At 45.7% G+C, this 14,214-nt stretch overlaps 1 protein-coding gene across 1 annotated transcript in view; it reads right to left on the bottom strand.

The window, feature by feature from the left end:
* LOC144754183 (E3 ubiquitin-protein ligase TRIM39-like) overlaps positions 1 to 9,045 on the bottom strand; it is a 123,917-nt gene extending 114,872 nt beyond the window's left edge. Inside the window, exon 1 of the mRNA XM_078641765.1 lies at positions 8,532 to 9,045. Coding sequence (XP_078497891.1) covers positions 8,532 to 8,945 — 414 coding nt within the window. The 5' untranslated portion in view covers positions 8,946 to 9,045. The remainder of the gene's footprint in view (positions 1 to 8,531) is intronic.
* Positions 9,046 to 14,214: the final 5,169 nt, after the last annotated feature.

Below are 14,214 nucleotides of genomic sequence, written 5' to 3'. Positions count from 1 at the left end.
CCTGACAAATGATAGTGACATCGAAACTCCACCACTTTGTTCTTTAAGCTATGCAAGACAGAACTGTTTTGTCCAATTTTTGAGAGGCACGACACAGCCGGATAAAAAAAGAGGTAATTTCCATAATCCCGTTGTAAAATGAATTTTTTAGTTTAAAATGAGTCAATAGACAAATCGTTCGGCAATAAATTGTGTGGTAACCAGTTTATAATTAATTAAAAGACCCAAGTAAACTTGTTACAATTAGATACCATTCTATCGATATATGAAAAGACAATAGATTTTTTTGCTTTGCCTATACGGCGTTGAGTGAAATGATTTAACTATTTATATATATATAAATGTTCGCTCTTTACAGCGACAGATTTTTCTAAAATTAGATCTGCGGATACATAAAGACGGTGCCCTTCTCCTTACCCTGGTTGAACTCATTAACGCCTTCCAACCATACATCACGGTAAAACCCAACTGATAAATGACCCTAATGTACTTGAAAACAGGTTAAATCATAATCGGCATGTCACCATATGAATGTCCCGCAATGTTGGTTTAGAATGTTTCTTTCATTAAACGAATGCATGCTAAATTTGGTCTTTGACTTATTTCGTATTTACTTGAATTTCTGTAAGTGAATATATACGAATATAAGACAACTATGAAATAAGAAAGCTGACTCAAAACTGGACAGATTCTAACAAGTTGTGTTGCTATATAAATGTCCCTTTGATTCAGGTTTAGAACGAGGTTGACTCACTAAATAAATGTACGTCAAACTGCCTTTTGATCCGTTCTGTATTTTTATGATAATCCAATAAGTATACGTGCATGAATATAAAAAAGTCAAATATTACATTAACAACCTTGCTAAAACAAATGACGAATTAGTAAATGATTGAATCCATACATGTCTCCTATGTTTTAGAAATGTGAATATGAAATTGTTAATAGATAGATCAAATATGATTTGATGAATCTATGTATTTTCGGTGTACAGGTCCAAGGACGATATTGACAAAAAAGTTTCTCTTTCTGAAGATGGGTGTGATATCTGTTCAAATTGTTTCTCATAAATAATTTACTTAATGTGAATGAGGAGTAATATTCTCTTTTTCTACATTACAATAGGGGTCAACTGTAACATTTATTTGTGTCCTGAAGATGGTCTCGTGTATGACAACGTAGAGACCGAAACGTCGACCTACACCTTCTCTTTTATGATTGATTCTTACCTAATAACTTGAAGAAATGTGTCTTTTAATGTTACAGTGAGGTTACTCGATTAATAGTGTTACCCATCTGTTGCATTTGTATAATTTGTTTATATTTGTACCCTGTAATTCACTTGACCAAGATAAAATCATCTATTTTTCTATACACACCCTCTCAGTTTTTAGGTCTCGCCTGTCGATGCGCATGCGCATCGAGCTTGCGAGACTATTGCGGCTTAACCACTCTTTAACTAACTTGCAAGGAATCGTGGCGATTCCTTGCAGTGCCCGTGACTTTTAAGCTCAACGCGCATGTGCATTGAGCTTAAAAGCGCGTGCACATCAGTTCCCTCAGCCGCACTCCAGGCCCCTGCTGTTTTCACACCCTCTCCCCGCTCCGCCCCCTCCCCTGCCCGCCGTGTCGCAGATCACAGAAGCTTGTTTATCTACTTTGAAGCGTACGGCCGCTAGGCCGTGCCTCCCCAACTCTCCTCCCCTGCCTGCCGTGTCGCACCTCTCCCCTCTCCCCGCTCCGCCCCCTCCCCTGCCCGCCGTGTCGCAGATCACAGAAGCTTGTCCTGTCATGTTTTTCGAGTCGGAAGTGAAACAGAGGCAATAGGATTTATAGATTTCCACAAGAAGACGGGAAGTAAGTCCTGCGCCTGGGAAGCTTGCAATGTATTTTTCAAGTGCTCGCTTGCATAGCAAATGTCTTCTTTAAGAACGTATATTTTGTTTGCGTTGATGGGGACTCTTTTGCTTAAAGAAAGACATGTATGCCACCGGCTGATGTAAGGATCGAACGTATGTTGGAAGAGCAGTCCCTTAGGAGCGGACATGCCAGCTGCACTTCCAGCACCTAAGAATCTCTATGTTTCGACCTCTTTGGGAGATCTAAACAAGGCAGAAGTGAAGCTCAACAAAGCAAACACTAAAAGGTACGGCCTTTTCTTTTTTACTCGAACGTTTTTTAGCCATTGTCTAACATTAAATCACCTATTTATTCTGTAATGGTTTGTGAATACGCGTGTAAGTGAATAACAGATGGCTTGTTTCCTTTTGTAACGTATCGTTTGTTACCTCTGTTTTTTTTCCCGTGGCCGCCTCAGTTTCATTTTTTCCGTGCTATCTCACAAGCGCGGCCGCTCACTTTTATTTTCTTCCCGAAGGATTGGTCTGTGCATAGAAAAGTAGGGCTGGTGCTGCTTTGAGCCAAGTGGCACAGGAGGTGGGGTGGGCAATCCCAGTTAAAGTCAGCATGCCAACCTAGTACCAGCACAGCTAATGTCAAGGCACTCAAGAAGATAAGGGCCCGCTTCCCAGCGTCATGCAGTGTCCATGGGTACAGCAGCACAAGCAGCCCCAACAGCACCTACGTCAGGCCCCTCGGGCAGTTTGTACTAGAGGGTAGAAGCACAGCGCGTCCGAATGCTCCACACTTGGCTCCCACCACCCTTATCGCACCACCCCGCAGCTTCATGGGGGCTGGCAGGGGTGTCACGGCACCACAGGGCATCACAGTCCATGGCCCACTAGATCACCACTCTGCAGTTTGCAGCCGGGAATCGGCTCCACCTCCTCACCCCCCAGCACCGGATGTCAGCAGCTTAGCGCCAGCAGCCTTGCCTCTCGGGCCGTAGCCTAACTCCAAGCCATTGTAGATGGGGCCCCCAGACCTGCCACAATGCTGTTCGCAGTGGTGCCTTCTCCTTCCGGCACAGCAGGGCAGTCAGGAAGCACGGGAAGGGACTCTGCGGGCACACAGCAGGGCTCATCATAGAATAATCACCGGATAAACGGGGCAAATAGCATAGCTCACTTAGAGCACTCCCGCCATGATGGCTGCTCAAGCCACGACCCCCAACCTCCCTCATATTAAATTGTATTCATGTGTAGTGTTATTTAACCTACAGGATTTGGGGATTATGCACTATGGTTTTCCTTACATGAGGTTATTGTATTCATGTGTACTGTTCTTTGATACACAGGATTGTGTTATTATGTGCTACTGTTTTCCTATGTGGTGTTTTTCCTTGCAAGGTTTTTACCCAAAATCTGATTTAACGCCTCAGAGGCCGGATGAGCTGAGGGCTCAGACAGTTTTCAGGACTCTGTTGGTTTTGTGGATGTTGTTAATCTCCTGAGTTTTATTTTTGACATTTTGCTACGATGGAGGTGCTCCAATTCACAATTTCTTTCCATGAATTCATCCTGTACCACAAGAGAGAACAAGCACTGGCGTTGCCAATAGGTCTCGCAGTAGGAAAGTTGGAGCTATTGGTTTTGTAAATGACAAAGCCCTTTAATTTTTTAAAAAGAAAACAAAAATAAAAGGCATTGTTATTTGCAATAGCTCCAACTTTCCTACTGCGAGACCTATTGGCAACGCCAGTGCTTGTTCCTTTTCTGTGTGACTACTGTGATAGCATGCGTAAGTTTACGTAATATATTGTAGTAGTAAACCAAATGACATAAATCTAGACGTTACCATAGATTCAATGGTGTTAAATTGACTAAGAGTAGGAATTATCTTCCAAAAAAGATAGGTGTCTATTCATTGGACCCTTATAAGTTGAAACTCTCTGATAAAGAGACAAAAATTGTGAAATAAAATCCCTTGAAGGCATACATACCTGATCATTGATTCTTGCCCAAGACCTCAAGGGTTGTTTGGGTTGCCCATTGTGTTGATATCAGATCTATACAGGGTCTGTCGCAGAGAATAGACAGCGAGAGCCAATGCAAGATCTATACAGGGTCGGCCACAGAGAACAGACAGGGAGAGAGTGGGGTCAGATCTATACAGGGTCTGCCACAGAGAACAGACAACGAGAGAGCTGGAGTCAGATATATACAGGGACTGCCACAGAGTACAGGCAAAAAGAGAGCCAGAGCCAGCTGTATACAGGGTCTGCCACAGAGAACAGAAAATAAGAGAGCAGGAGCTAGATCTATACAATGTCTGCCACAGAACAAACAGCCAAAGCAAGCGAGCCGATGCCAGATCTATACAGGGTCTGCCGCAGAGAACAGACAGCGAGAGCCAATGCGAGATCTATACATGGTCTGCCACAGAGAACAGATAGCGAGAGACCCAGATCTATAAAGGGTCTGTCACAGTGAGAGAGCAGGACCCAGATCTATAAAGGGTCTGCAAAGAGAATAGACAGCGAGGGAGCCAGATCTATAGAGTCTGCCACAGAGAACAGACAGACAGAGAGGAGGAGTCAGATCTACACAGGGTCTGCCACAGAGAACAGACAGCAAGAGAGCTGGAGCCAGATATATACAGGGTCAGACACAGAACAGACAGCAAGAGTGCCGGGGCCAGATCTATACAGGGTTTGCCACAGTGAAAAGGCATTCACAAGAGAGCAGGAGCCAACTCACACACAGACAGGGGTGAGAAAGGGTAAAGGGGGATAAGGGTTTTCTAGGGTTCAGGGATGGGTAAAGAAAGGGAGGTAAGGCGTTTTTATGATTCAGGATCAGGTAGCGGTAAAGGAGGTAATGGTTATGGGGCTGGTGGAGGTAATGTAGAGGGACTGGTAGAGGTAAAGGGGTATTTGCAGCCCCCGGTGAGTTGGGTGTACAGTCTGTACCATAACCGTAAGACTGTGTGTGCCACACCCTGCATTGCTGCACCTCTTCACCGGCGGGCCTTCTGCTCTGTACCATGGCAGCCTATGGGCCACTACCTGCATTGCTGCACATCTTGACCTGCAGCTCTTCTGCTCTGTACCATGTCAGCTTATGTGCAACACCCTGCACTGCTGCACCTCTTGACCTGCAGCTCTTCTGCATTGTACCATGTCAGCCTATGTGTCACACGATGCACTGCTGCACCTCTTGACCTGCAGCTCTTCTGCTCTGTACCATTTCAGCCTAGGTACCACACGACGCATTGCTGCAACTCTTGACCTGCAGCTCTTCGGCTCTGTACCAGGTCTGCCTATGTGCCACACATTGCATTGCTGCACCTCTTCACCCAGGACTCTTCTGCTCTGTACTGTGTCAGCCTATGTGCCACACCCTGTATTGCTGCACCTCTTCACCTGCGGCTCTTCTGCATTGTACCATGTCAGCCTATGTGCCACACGATGCATTGCTGCACCTCTTCACCTGCGGCTCTTCTGCTCTGTACCATGTCAGCCTATGTGCCACACGATGCATTGCTGCAACTCTTGTCCTGCAGCTCTTCGGCTCTGTACCAGGTCTGCCTATGTGCCACACCCTGCATTGCCGCACCTCTTCACCTAGGACTCTTCTGCTCTGTACTGTGTCAGCCTATGTGTCACACCCTGTATTGCTGCACCTCTTCACCTGCGGCTCTTCTGTTCTGTACCATGTCAGCCTATGTGCCACACCCTGCATTGCTGCACCTCTCGACCTGCGGCTCTTCTGCTGTGTAGCATGCCAGCCTATGTGCCACAACATGCATTGCTGCAACTCTTGACCTGCAGCTCTTCGGCTCTGTACCTGGTCTGCCTATGTGCCACACCCTGCATTGCTGCACCTCTTCTGTTGTGTCTAAGGACGTGAGCCACACCCTGAATTGTAGCATCAACTCTTCTGACACCAACAAATGTTTGAGCCCATGTACTACACACTGCACTGCAAAAATGAATCCTTCAAGTATAGCTTGACATCACAAAACACCCACACACATCCCTTCTGATCTTCTGCAGCCACCTGTGTACCGCAAGGTATATACCAGTGGTCTCAGCGCTCTGACAAACACACTGTGTGCTCTTTTGCACCTTCTTATATAATTCTCACAGAGTGCAGGCTTCGTAAAGTCATAACATTTTTACTAGACCTGCAAGTCTGGTAAATTGAATAATCTACTTGACCTAACTGTAATGTACTTGACCCGTTAACTGTAATTGTGTAATCCTAGGCAAATACGTTGTCTTATGTAGCCAGCGCCGCCTTCATCACACAAAAGAGAACCTTGAAATATGCAAGTTAACTATTTCTGCTGTACAAAAAAACTATTTATTAACTAGACTAAACGTTTGCTCCATGTATAATAAGTATCGAGCCCACACAGAGGGTACACATGATCCCTAGCTGGTCTCTTAGTCCACTAATGGCATTGTCATCTGGTCAGGAATATTTTGCAGTTCATGTTTAAAGACCCACTTTTAATAAATATAATACTAAAGCATGATGTGGTATCACATTTACACACCGTACATTTTCCATTGACATGCCCACAAACGTTTCCACTAACATGAAGTTATACTGATCAATCTATATACACCATAAACAATGTGTGGAAATTGGGGTTCAGCATTAACAGTTAACATTTGCACATCACCAAGTAAAGTGTTTTGTTGTGTTCCTATAAAAATCTTTTTTTCATCTAACAGAATTACAAACATGTGCCTACTTCGTAGTCATAGAAAGAAAATGAAATGTAGGAAGACAAACTGACTTTTGACCTCCGACTCTGAATGGCGAGTAAATGTGACAAGAAAAAAAACTAGATTTAAAGGCATATTTATTGCTCATTCACTTTGTGAGCAAACAGAATACTCATCGGTACGCTTTCTCTTTCTTTTATATGCTCCTATTTTCATTCTTCTGTTGTGGAAGAAAAGGAGGTATGTTGTATTCTACCTATTGCATATTCCTATGTATGCCTTTACCCACTTAATGCCCTACTAGTGGAATGCCTCTTCACTGTGATGCACTACGGAATGTTGGGTGCTGGTTGAAGGTAAGCCACAGTTATGATGGCGCTGAGCTGCCTGCTGGCTGCTCCTGGTGGGGCTTGTTCCAAGCTACTTAACAACTTAAAATAAATCTTCATGAAATACCTCAACCAGTCTGGAGTCCATTACTACACATACATACCTTATGTTCTCTGTGAGAATCCGAGTGTCTTGACTCCTGAACCATGACAACCCGTGTTGCTCAAATGTGAACTACCATGAATAAAAGAAAAGAAAAGAGGCGTTTGGATAAACGCAACAGTTCTTTAATTAAACGTGGAGGCTGAGAGCACAGCACAGATATATGGTCTGAGGACTGCCTCAATTTTCAATCAGTTTGAGATCAGTTTATATACAGTATATTGCGTGCCACAAACAGTTGCGGCGATCCTTTTATGGTTAGGTACGTGGACCACTGTGTTTGAAGTCTTAAAATAATGCATTGAATGAGGAATCCAGGTGGGCCTCGACCTTACGTAGACACACTGCGGCCAGTGGATAAAGTATCTAGATGTCCGACATGGGGTGCGTGTGATAACTGTGTGTGCAGTGTCCTTATTGGCTGTGTTCCTAACTATGTGGCAACAGACTTTATGGGGTTTTAGGAATGTGGGTACCTCTCCGATCATGTGTGCTTATTGGGGGCAATATCTCTGGACCACTGTGGTGTCACTGCGCCTATCTGTAGGAATGCTCAGGGTTTCCTGTTTGCGTGTTTGTCTGCCTGCTACATGCCACCCCACCCCACCTGTGACCTTCCAATCGGTAACTTCAGGCCTGGGTCCCAGAGCCTACCTGACCACATATTGGGGTTGACGGAAAGGTTATAACGGAAGAAAACGATAATAGAGATAATAGATATGCAATTTTGTTGTTCCACATACATGTACTGTTATTCATATTAATATGGACCGTCTCAATATCAACACACACATACAACCCATGTGCTCTTGGGCACCCTTCTCAATGAGACCCCCAGGGTGAGGTTTGAATCCCATATTACCTGAACCCATACTTTGCATCCTCTTAAAGACTGAACAGGTGAATCCACTAGTGAGCCCTAAACATCCACACACATACCTTGTTACTCTACACCTTCGCCCTCTGTTGAACACACATACTTTTTACAGCCTTCTCTTCGGGACCCACAGAATTCGTAAACATGGACAGACATGCATAATGCCCTTCAACAGCCTCCTATATGAACCTGCAGGGTGACTAGTGACCCCTTGAAATACACAAACATTACTTGTGCTCTACTGGAGCCTCTTCGACGGGATGCACAGGGAGACGTGTGACCTCTAAACACCCACACAGCTTTTGGTCTCCTGCTGCCTCTTAGTGTGGCTCACCAAGTGACTTATTGGTCTATAAATATCACAGACAAACCTTGTGCGCTTCGCTCAGTGTCATAACACCTACAGACAGCCATTGTACTCCTCTGTAGGTCCCTCACAGTGGGACTGTGAGATCCCTGAAGGCCCACAGACATACCCTGTGATCTTCACTTGTAGAACCAGAACTCACACCTTGTGCTCCTTTGCAGGATCCTCAATGGGGCTCACAGTGGAACTCTATGATCCCTCAAGGCCCACAGACATACCTTGTACTCCTCTGCAGCCTCTTCTACAGGAGTCACTGAGTGAGTTTTATGCTCGTTGGACTCCCGGCAGACCAAGCATATTAACCTCTGATCCTCTGCACAGAACAGCCTCAGCTTCTCTTCGTGTTTCTCGCACAGATTCTCCCCCTGGGGCTTTACTGGGGGCAGATGAAACTGTTTTAACATGTCCACGATGTTCCCCAGTTGCTTGTTGGGCCGGAGGTTTTTTCCACAAGATGTTGCTCTGCACTGTGGACAGGGGTAGTTTCCATCTCCTCTCTCCCAGGTCAGAGTGATGCAGGGGCGGCAGAAGTTGTGTCCACAATCAATAGTCACTGGATCAGTGAAACATTCCAAGCAGATAGAACACGTGGCCTCTTCCTGGAGGTTCCCGAGCTGAGCTGCTGCCGCCATGATGCAGAAAAGAGAAAGTTAAACTAAGTTTCTTTTTCTTCTTTTTAAAAGTGGGAGAGACGGCGCCATTGAGGCGCAGCGTAGGCTGGGATTGGCTGACAGTCTGCAGGCTTTCCATTGGTTGCTGTGGATGAGCAACACCATTGTGGATTGGCTGATAGTCTGCTGGCTTCCATTGGTTGCTGCTGAGGACAAGTTAGGCTCGTGTGCCATTGGTTGGTTAATCTCTGCGCAGACACGGATTTGCTGGGAGCTTGAATGTTCCTATTCGCTTTTATTGGTTGACAGCCTACTGGCTCTCATTGGTTGACGATGATGATGTGACAGAGCCTCTTAAACATTACTTCACGCTGTGTTCTGTGTTTTTCGAAACGTAAAACATAAAACGGAGGAAGACTTTTAAGGGTGAGAAAGGGAAAAACACGTGTAGAATGAAAACAAGCATTGAAAATGCAATAGGTTTCGCCTTTGATTAAGTTAAAGCCATTTGCTCTTGCTAATGGTATTGTATGGCCAAACAAATTGCTTTAACATAATGAAAGGCGAGGTCTATTGCATTTTTAATGCCTGTTTTCTAACTTTTAGCAGTGCTACTATACAACATGCCTAAAGACATTGGCAAAGCCAATAGCTTTCACACAGGTGTGCATAGCTGCCAAGGTTTCAGATTGCTATGTGTGACATTTTCATAATTTTTGTGTAATCAGGGAATATGAGTGACACTTTCTCGTGCGTGAAATCAAGTAACGAAACTAGGGAGATATATAAATATATGAAATTACACCCATTTGAGTAAGGAGAAGCTCTATATCTTGCCCCAATAATACATTGTCCTACTCCTACATCGAATCTGGAACCCTCAGTGTTATAAGCGTGGTCGGTCTCTGAGTCTGCACTTATCAGTATTGTGTGATCTTTGTCCACACCGATCTTCATGTACTCTGTTACCTACAAAATCGGATTGCTTGGAAACTGGTGCCTGCCCAGATTAGATTCTGTGTTTAAAACAAACAGTCACCCTCGTTTAGGGATTATTAACAAACTCGGCTGCACTCACTATCATGATCACACCTCAGCCCTCTGTTGCCGCCCGGACATGATGTTGCTGACCATTCTCCGGGACTAATCACTGTCTCAGGTCGATGCTGTGCGGTCCGCGATCTCGCCTGCCGGTCCAGCGCGGGGGGGGGGGGGTAATTATTGCCTCGAGTCTCGCTCCGAGTCCAACCCTGCAGCGCTGTATCATGCTAATCTAAGCCATAAATAGCGCAGCGGGTCGGGCCCGCTCTGCTTCTCCAACCTCATTTCTGGCTGCCTGGACTGAAGTGAGAGGTCACATCCGACCCCCACCCCCCCACTCACCCCATTATCGGCGCCAAAGAGTCGAATTAAAGATGGATGATGCCCCCATTCTCTCTGTACTCTTTGTGCCTGTTACAGGGCGCAGGCCGCGGCGGGCGGCCATGGCGACGCTTGAAGGGAGTCAGAGAGCGTCTTGTCGTGGCAGCCTGCACTCTCTAATCCCCCACCGCTTTTCTGCACTGCCTAGTTCCGGACGTGACGGCACTATCGCGGCCGGCACATCCGGATTTAATCCCGGCCCCCCTGGTGAGCCACATGGTGATTGACAGCTCTGAGATGCTGCCTGCAGTATCGAGAGAGCTGCCCGGCCCCCCTGCAGACACTGTGGAGTCTGAGAGTAGCCGCTCGCCGCACCATGCCGCACCATTGGCACTCGGGCTCTCTCAGAACAGCAGAGAGAGCCCGGGCAGCACAGGTCGAAAATGCGTGACAATGCATTTCAGTGCGGTGATGCGTATCACCGCACTGAAATGCGTGAGTATCACACCTGTTGCGTGACGCTTGGCAGGACTGGGTGTGACCTATTGGCTTTGGCAAACCTTGGTAAATAGGGCTGACAGCCTACAAAAGGACTGCTTCCCAACAACTAGAGCGCACACCTTTAAAATGGCCACTGTAGAATGGGGGTAATCTAAGAGGTAAAAATAGTGAATTAAGCACTGGGAAAGCGGCTGTAACCAAGCCAATATTTAATTCTAATTTGTAGCTAAGCCACAAACAACAACGAACTACAGATGGCTGGGTACACGTGCATTGTGTGAGTAGTAAAAGGCCCTCATTAAGAAGGGAATGTAAAACAATATACAAAGCACATATTGTATTGTATTGTATTGTAATTGCATTTATATAACGCTTACTACCCCTGACGAGGCGTCAAATCGCTTTTCTGGAGAGTAGCACGCTACTCCGGAACCCATAAAGGATTACTGTTGAAAATTAGTATAGTAAAAAAATATGAAGTAATTTGAGTAGTGGATTTGTTATTCAGTTATTTGGGTAGTATATTAATATAGTTTAATATTGAATTTGAGAAGTGAACATGTTAGTCTGTTAATTTCGATTGAAAAGGATAGTGGAGGGATAAAAGAGTAAAAGTTTTTTTTTTTTTTAGGTCTTAGCAATTGGAGGAGGCTTTTGGATGAGTATTGCTAAATGAGAAAAAGGGCAGCATTTCTGGCCCTAGTCCCGACCAGTCTCAACCAGGCAACTACCCTTGTCCTCTCCGCCCTTAGCCTATCCGCCCGGGCTGAGACGCCCTAAGCCTGGCCATTTTTTATAACCCTAGTAATTAGGTGAACCCTTCAGCCAATGGGAACCCTAGCCCTAACACTATCCAATCAAAACACTAGCCCTAAAATCTAAAACCAATAGGAGACCAGGACCTTTATCTCAATCTTAGCTCTAGTCCAAGCACCCAATCAGTTCAATAACCCTGATCTCTACGTCCAATAAGGCCTTAGCCCTACCAGTAGTCCCAACCCAAGTCCAAGCAGCCAATGGTACAGGAAGCCCTAGTCCCTACTTCCAATATAAAGCCTAACCCTACTATTAGTCCCACAACTAGTCCAACAAACAATCACACCAGAAGCCCTAAATAGCTACTTCCAATTAAAGGTCTAACGCTAGCCCTAGTCCCAACCTACTCCCATCAACCAATAACATAGGAAACCCTAGTCCCTACTTCCAATAGAAATCCTAACCCTAGCTCTAGTCCCAACCCTACAATGATTGAATCATATGGATGGGCATAAAAGGCACGTCTGGAAGAGGAGGGAAGTTTGAGTTGTAAGACACACACTGTGCTGTTTCTTAGGCAGGCAAACACCAAAAACATTTTATAAAAAGCTGCCGCCTAATAAGAGCCCCGGCACTTTTGCCGTCACAAATTAAGCACTGCAATGGTGGCTGTAAGCAAGCCAATATCAAATTTCAATTTGTTGCTAAGCCACAAACTTCAAGGAACTGCAGCTGGCTGGGTACAAATGCATTGTGTGGGAAGCTGCCTTTAATAGTAAAATAAATGCGAGTGCTGATTGTGTTACATTTTAACATACATTAACTTACAGACAACAAGCTAGGTACGTGTAGAAGACATAAGCGTAAAAAACACTGGTGGTGAGAAAACTCCGTGCAGTGTAACTAGAATGTAGGCGATAATAAAAGCCACATATACAGGCATATGCATCAAAGTAAATACCGGGAGCAAATGGGCAGATTCTCAGAATCTGCCCCTTTCCACCCGGTATTTTCGCAATTTAAGGAATCTCTAAATTGAGATTCCTTAAATTGCGATTGCATTTAAGGAATCCCAAATTGAGATTCCTTAAATGCAATGCATGAAAGTAAAAAAAAATAGCGAATTCGCTAATAGGGGGAGCAAATTGGACTTCATGGTAATTTGCTAAAACTTTGAAAAAAGCACTTTTGTGCATTTTTCAAACTTTCATGTTGCGCACACACATGCCCTTAGGGCATGTGTGTGTGCAACATATGTGCATAGATCAATTTTAGGGGTGCAACAGGGTGTCATTTTGACACCCTTGCACCCTTGAAATTGCGTGAGCAATTTGCAAGTACCTACTGGTACTCGCAAATTTCTCATGCAATCTCCAATACATTCCTATGGGCCTGTAGGCCCATAGGAATGAATGGGACAGCATTCCTTAATTGCGACTGGCAATTTGCGAGTAGCAATTAAGGAATGTTTAGGAATCGCTATTTAAATAGCGATTCCTACATGCATAGGCTTTTGCTATTCCTAAATAGCGATTCCTTAAAAATAGCTATTTAGGAATAGCAAAAGGCTACGTTGATGCATCTGCCAGATACACTTTAAAGGGCACGCCTCAAACGCAAAAGTAAAAAATTCGAATGAGGAGCGAAAAGGACGTGCAATGTAACTACAATGTAGGAGGTAATAAAAGTGCCATATATGGGGAGGAGCTTGGCGCGCATCCAAGATGGCTGCGTGAGCTTGGGGCTCACGGGACCCCCGTAACCGCCGGAACTATCCTGCAATATATCCTGAAATCTCGACACAGATTTGGTTGGCAGAGTGGTAGAGGCGCCGAAGGAGACTTTCCGCGGCCAAATCGGTTGGCGAAAAGTGAAGTTGGGGGCGACTGCGAAGTTGGGGCCTGAGCCGGAGTGGAGCCGGGGTCTCGGATGGGAGGTGACCCGGCTCCGAGATGAACAACATCGGCTTGATTGAACGGAAGTGCCCGACCTGCACCCCCTTCTGGACTTCCGGTCGCGGAATACAGACAGAGAGTGCTTTCCATTCACGGGGTGCCCTCCCGCCCGGAAGAACCGCCCCCCCCTGATAAGCCCACACTGGCATATAACTACGTTGCCCTCGAGAGTGACGGATTATCTTCGGCTGTGACAAAAGACGAGGTACTCCCGTGGGCCTGGTGTGGTTCTGACGATGGCATCCAAGCCAGAGACGGAGAAGCCTCAGATAAAATCGTCCAGAACGAGCCGTACAGTGCAATCTAATAAACTGGATAGATACACTGCCATGAAGGGCTCGCCCGGAGCATCTGGCCGATAGCAGGATGGCGGAGTGGCAGACCCAAGCCCGACATTGGAACCCACATTGCATGATATGATGGCAGCCATCGAAGGGGTTCGCACCTCCCTTGGACAACAGATCCAATCATTGGACCACAAATTGGACACTGTCACCATTGAGGTCAACCTACTCCGGGCGGATCTCACCAAGACGAATGAAAAGGTGAAGTCTATAGACCTAAAGATTCGAGCCTGACGGACGATGTGGTTGAGCTCCAGAGAGAGGTGCGTAACCTGAGAACGGCTGGAGAGGTACAGGGCAGACAGCTGGATGAGTACGAGGGACGAGTCAGACGAAACAACGTTCGTCTGACCGGAGTCCCGGAAAATGTTG

This window comes from Lissotriton helveticus, chromosome 5_1 (genome assembly GCF_964261635.1).
Source record: "Lissotriton helveticus chromosome 5_1, aLisHel1.1, whole genome shotgun sequence".
NCBI lineage: Eukaryota > Metazoa > Chordata > Amphibia > Caudata > Salamandridae > Lissotriton > Lissotriton helveticus.
This window is presented reverse-complemented; position numbering and strand designations above follow the sequence as displayed.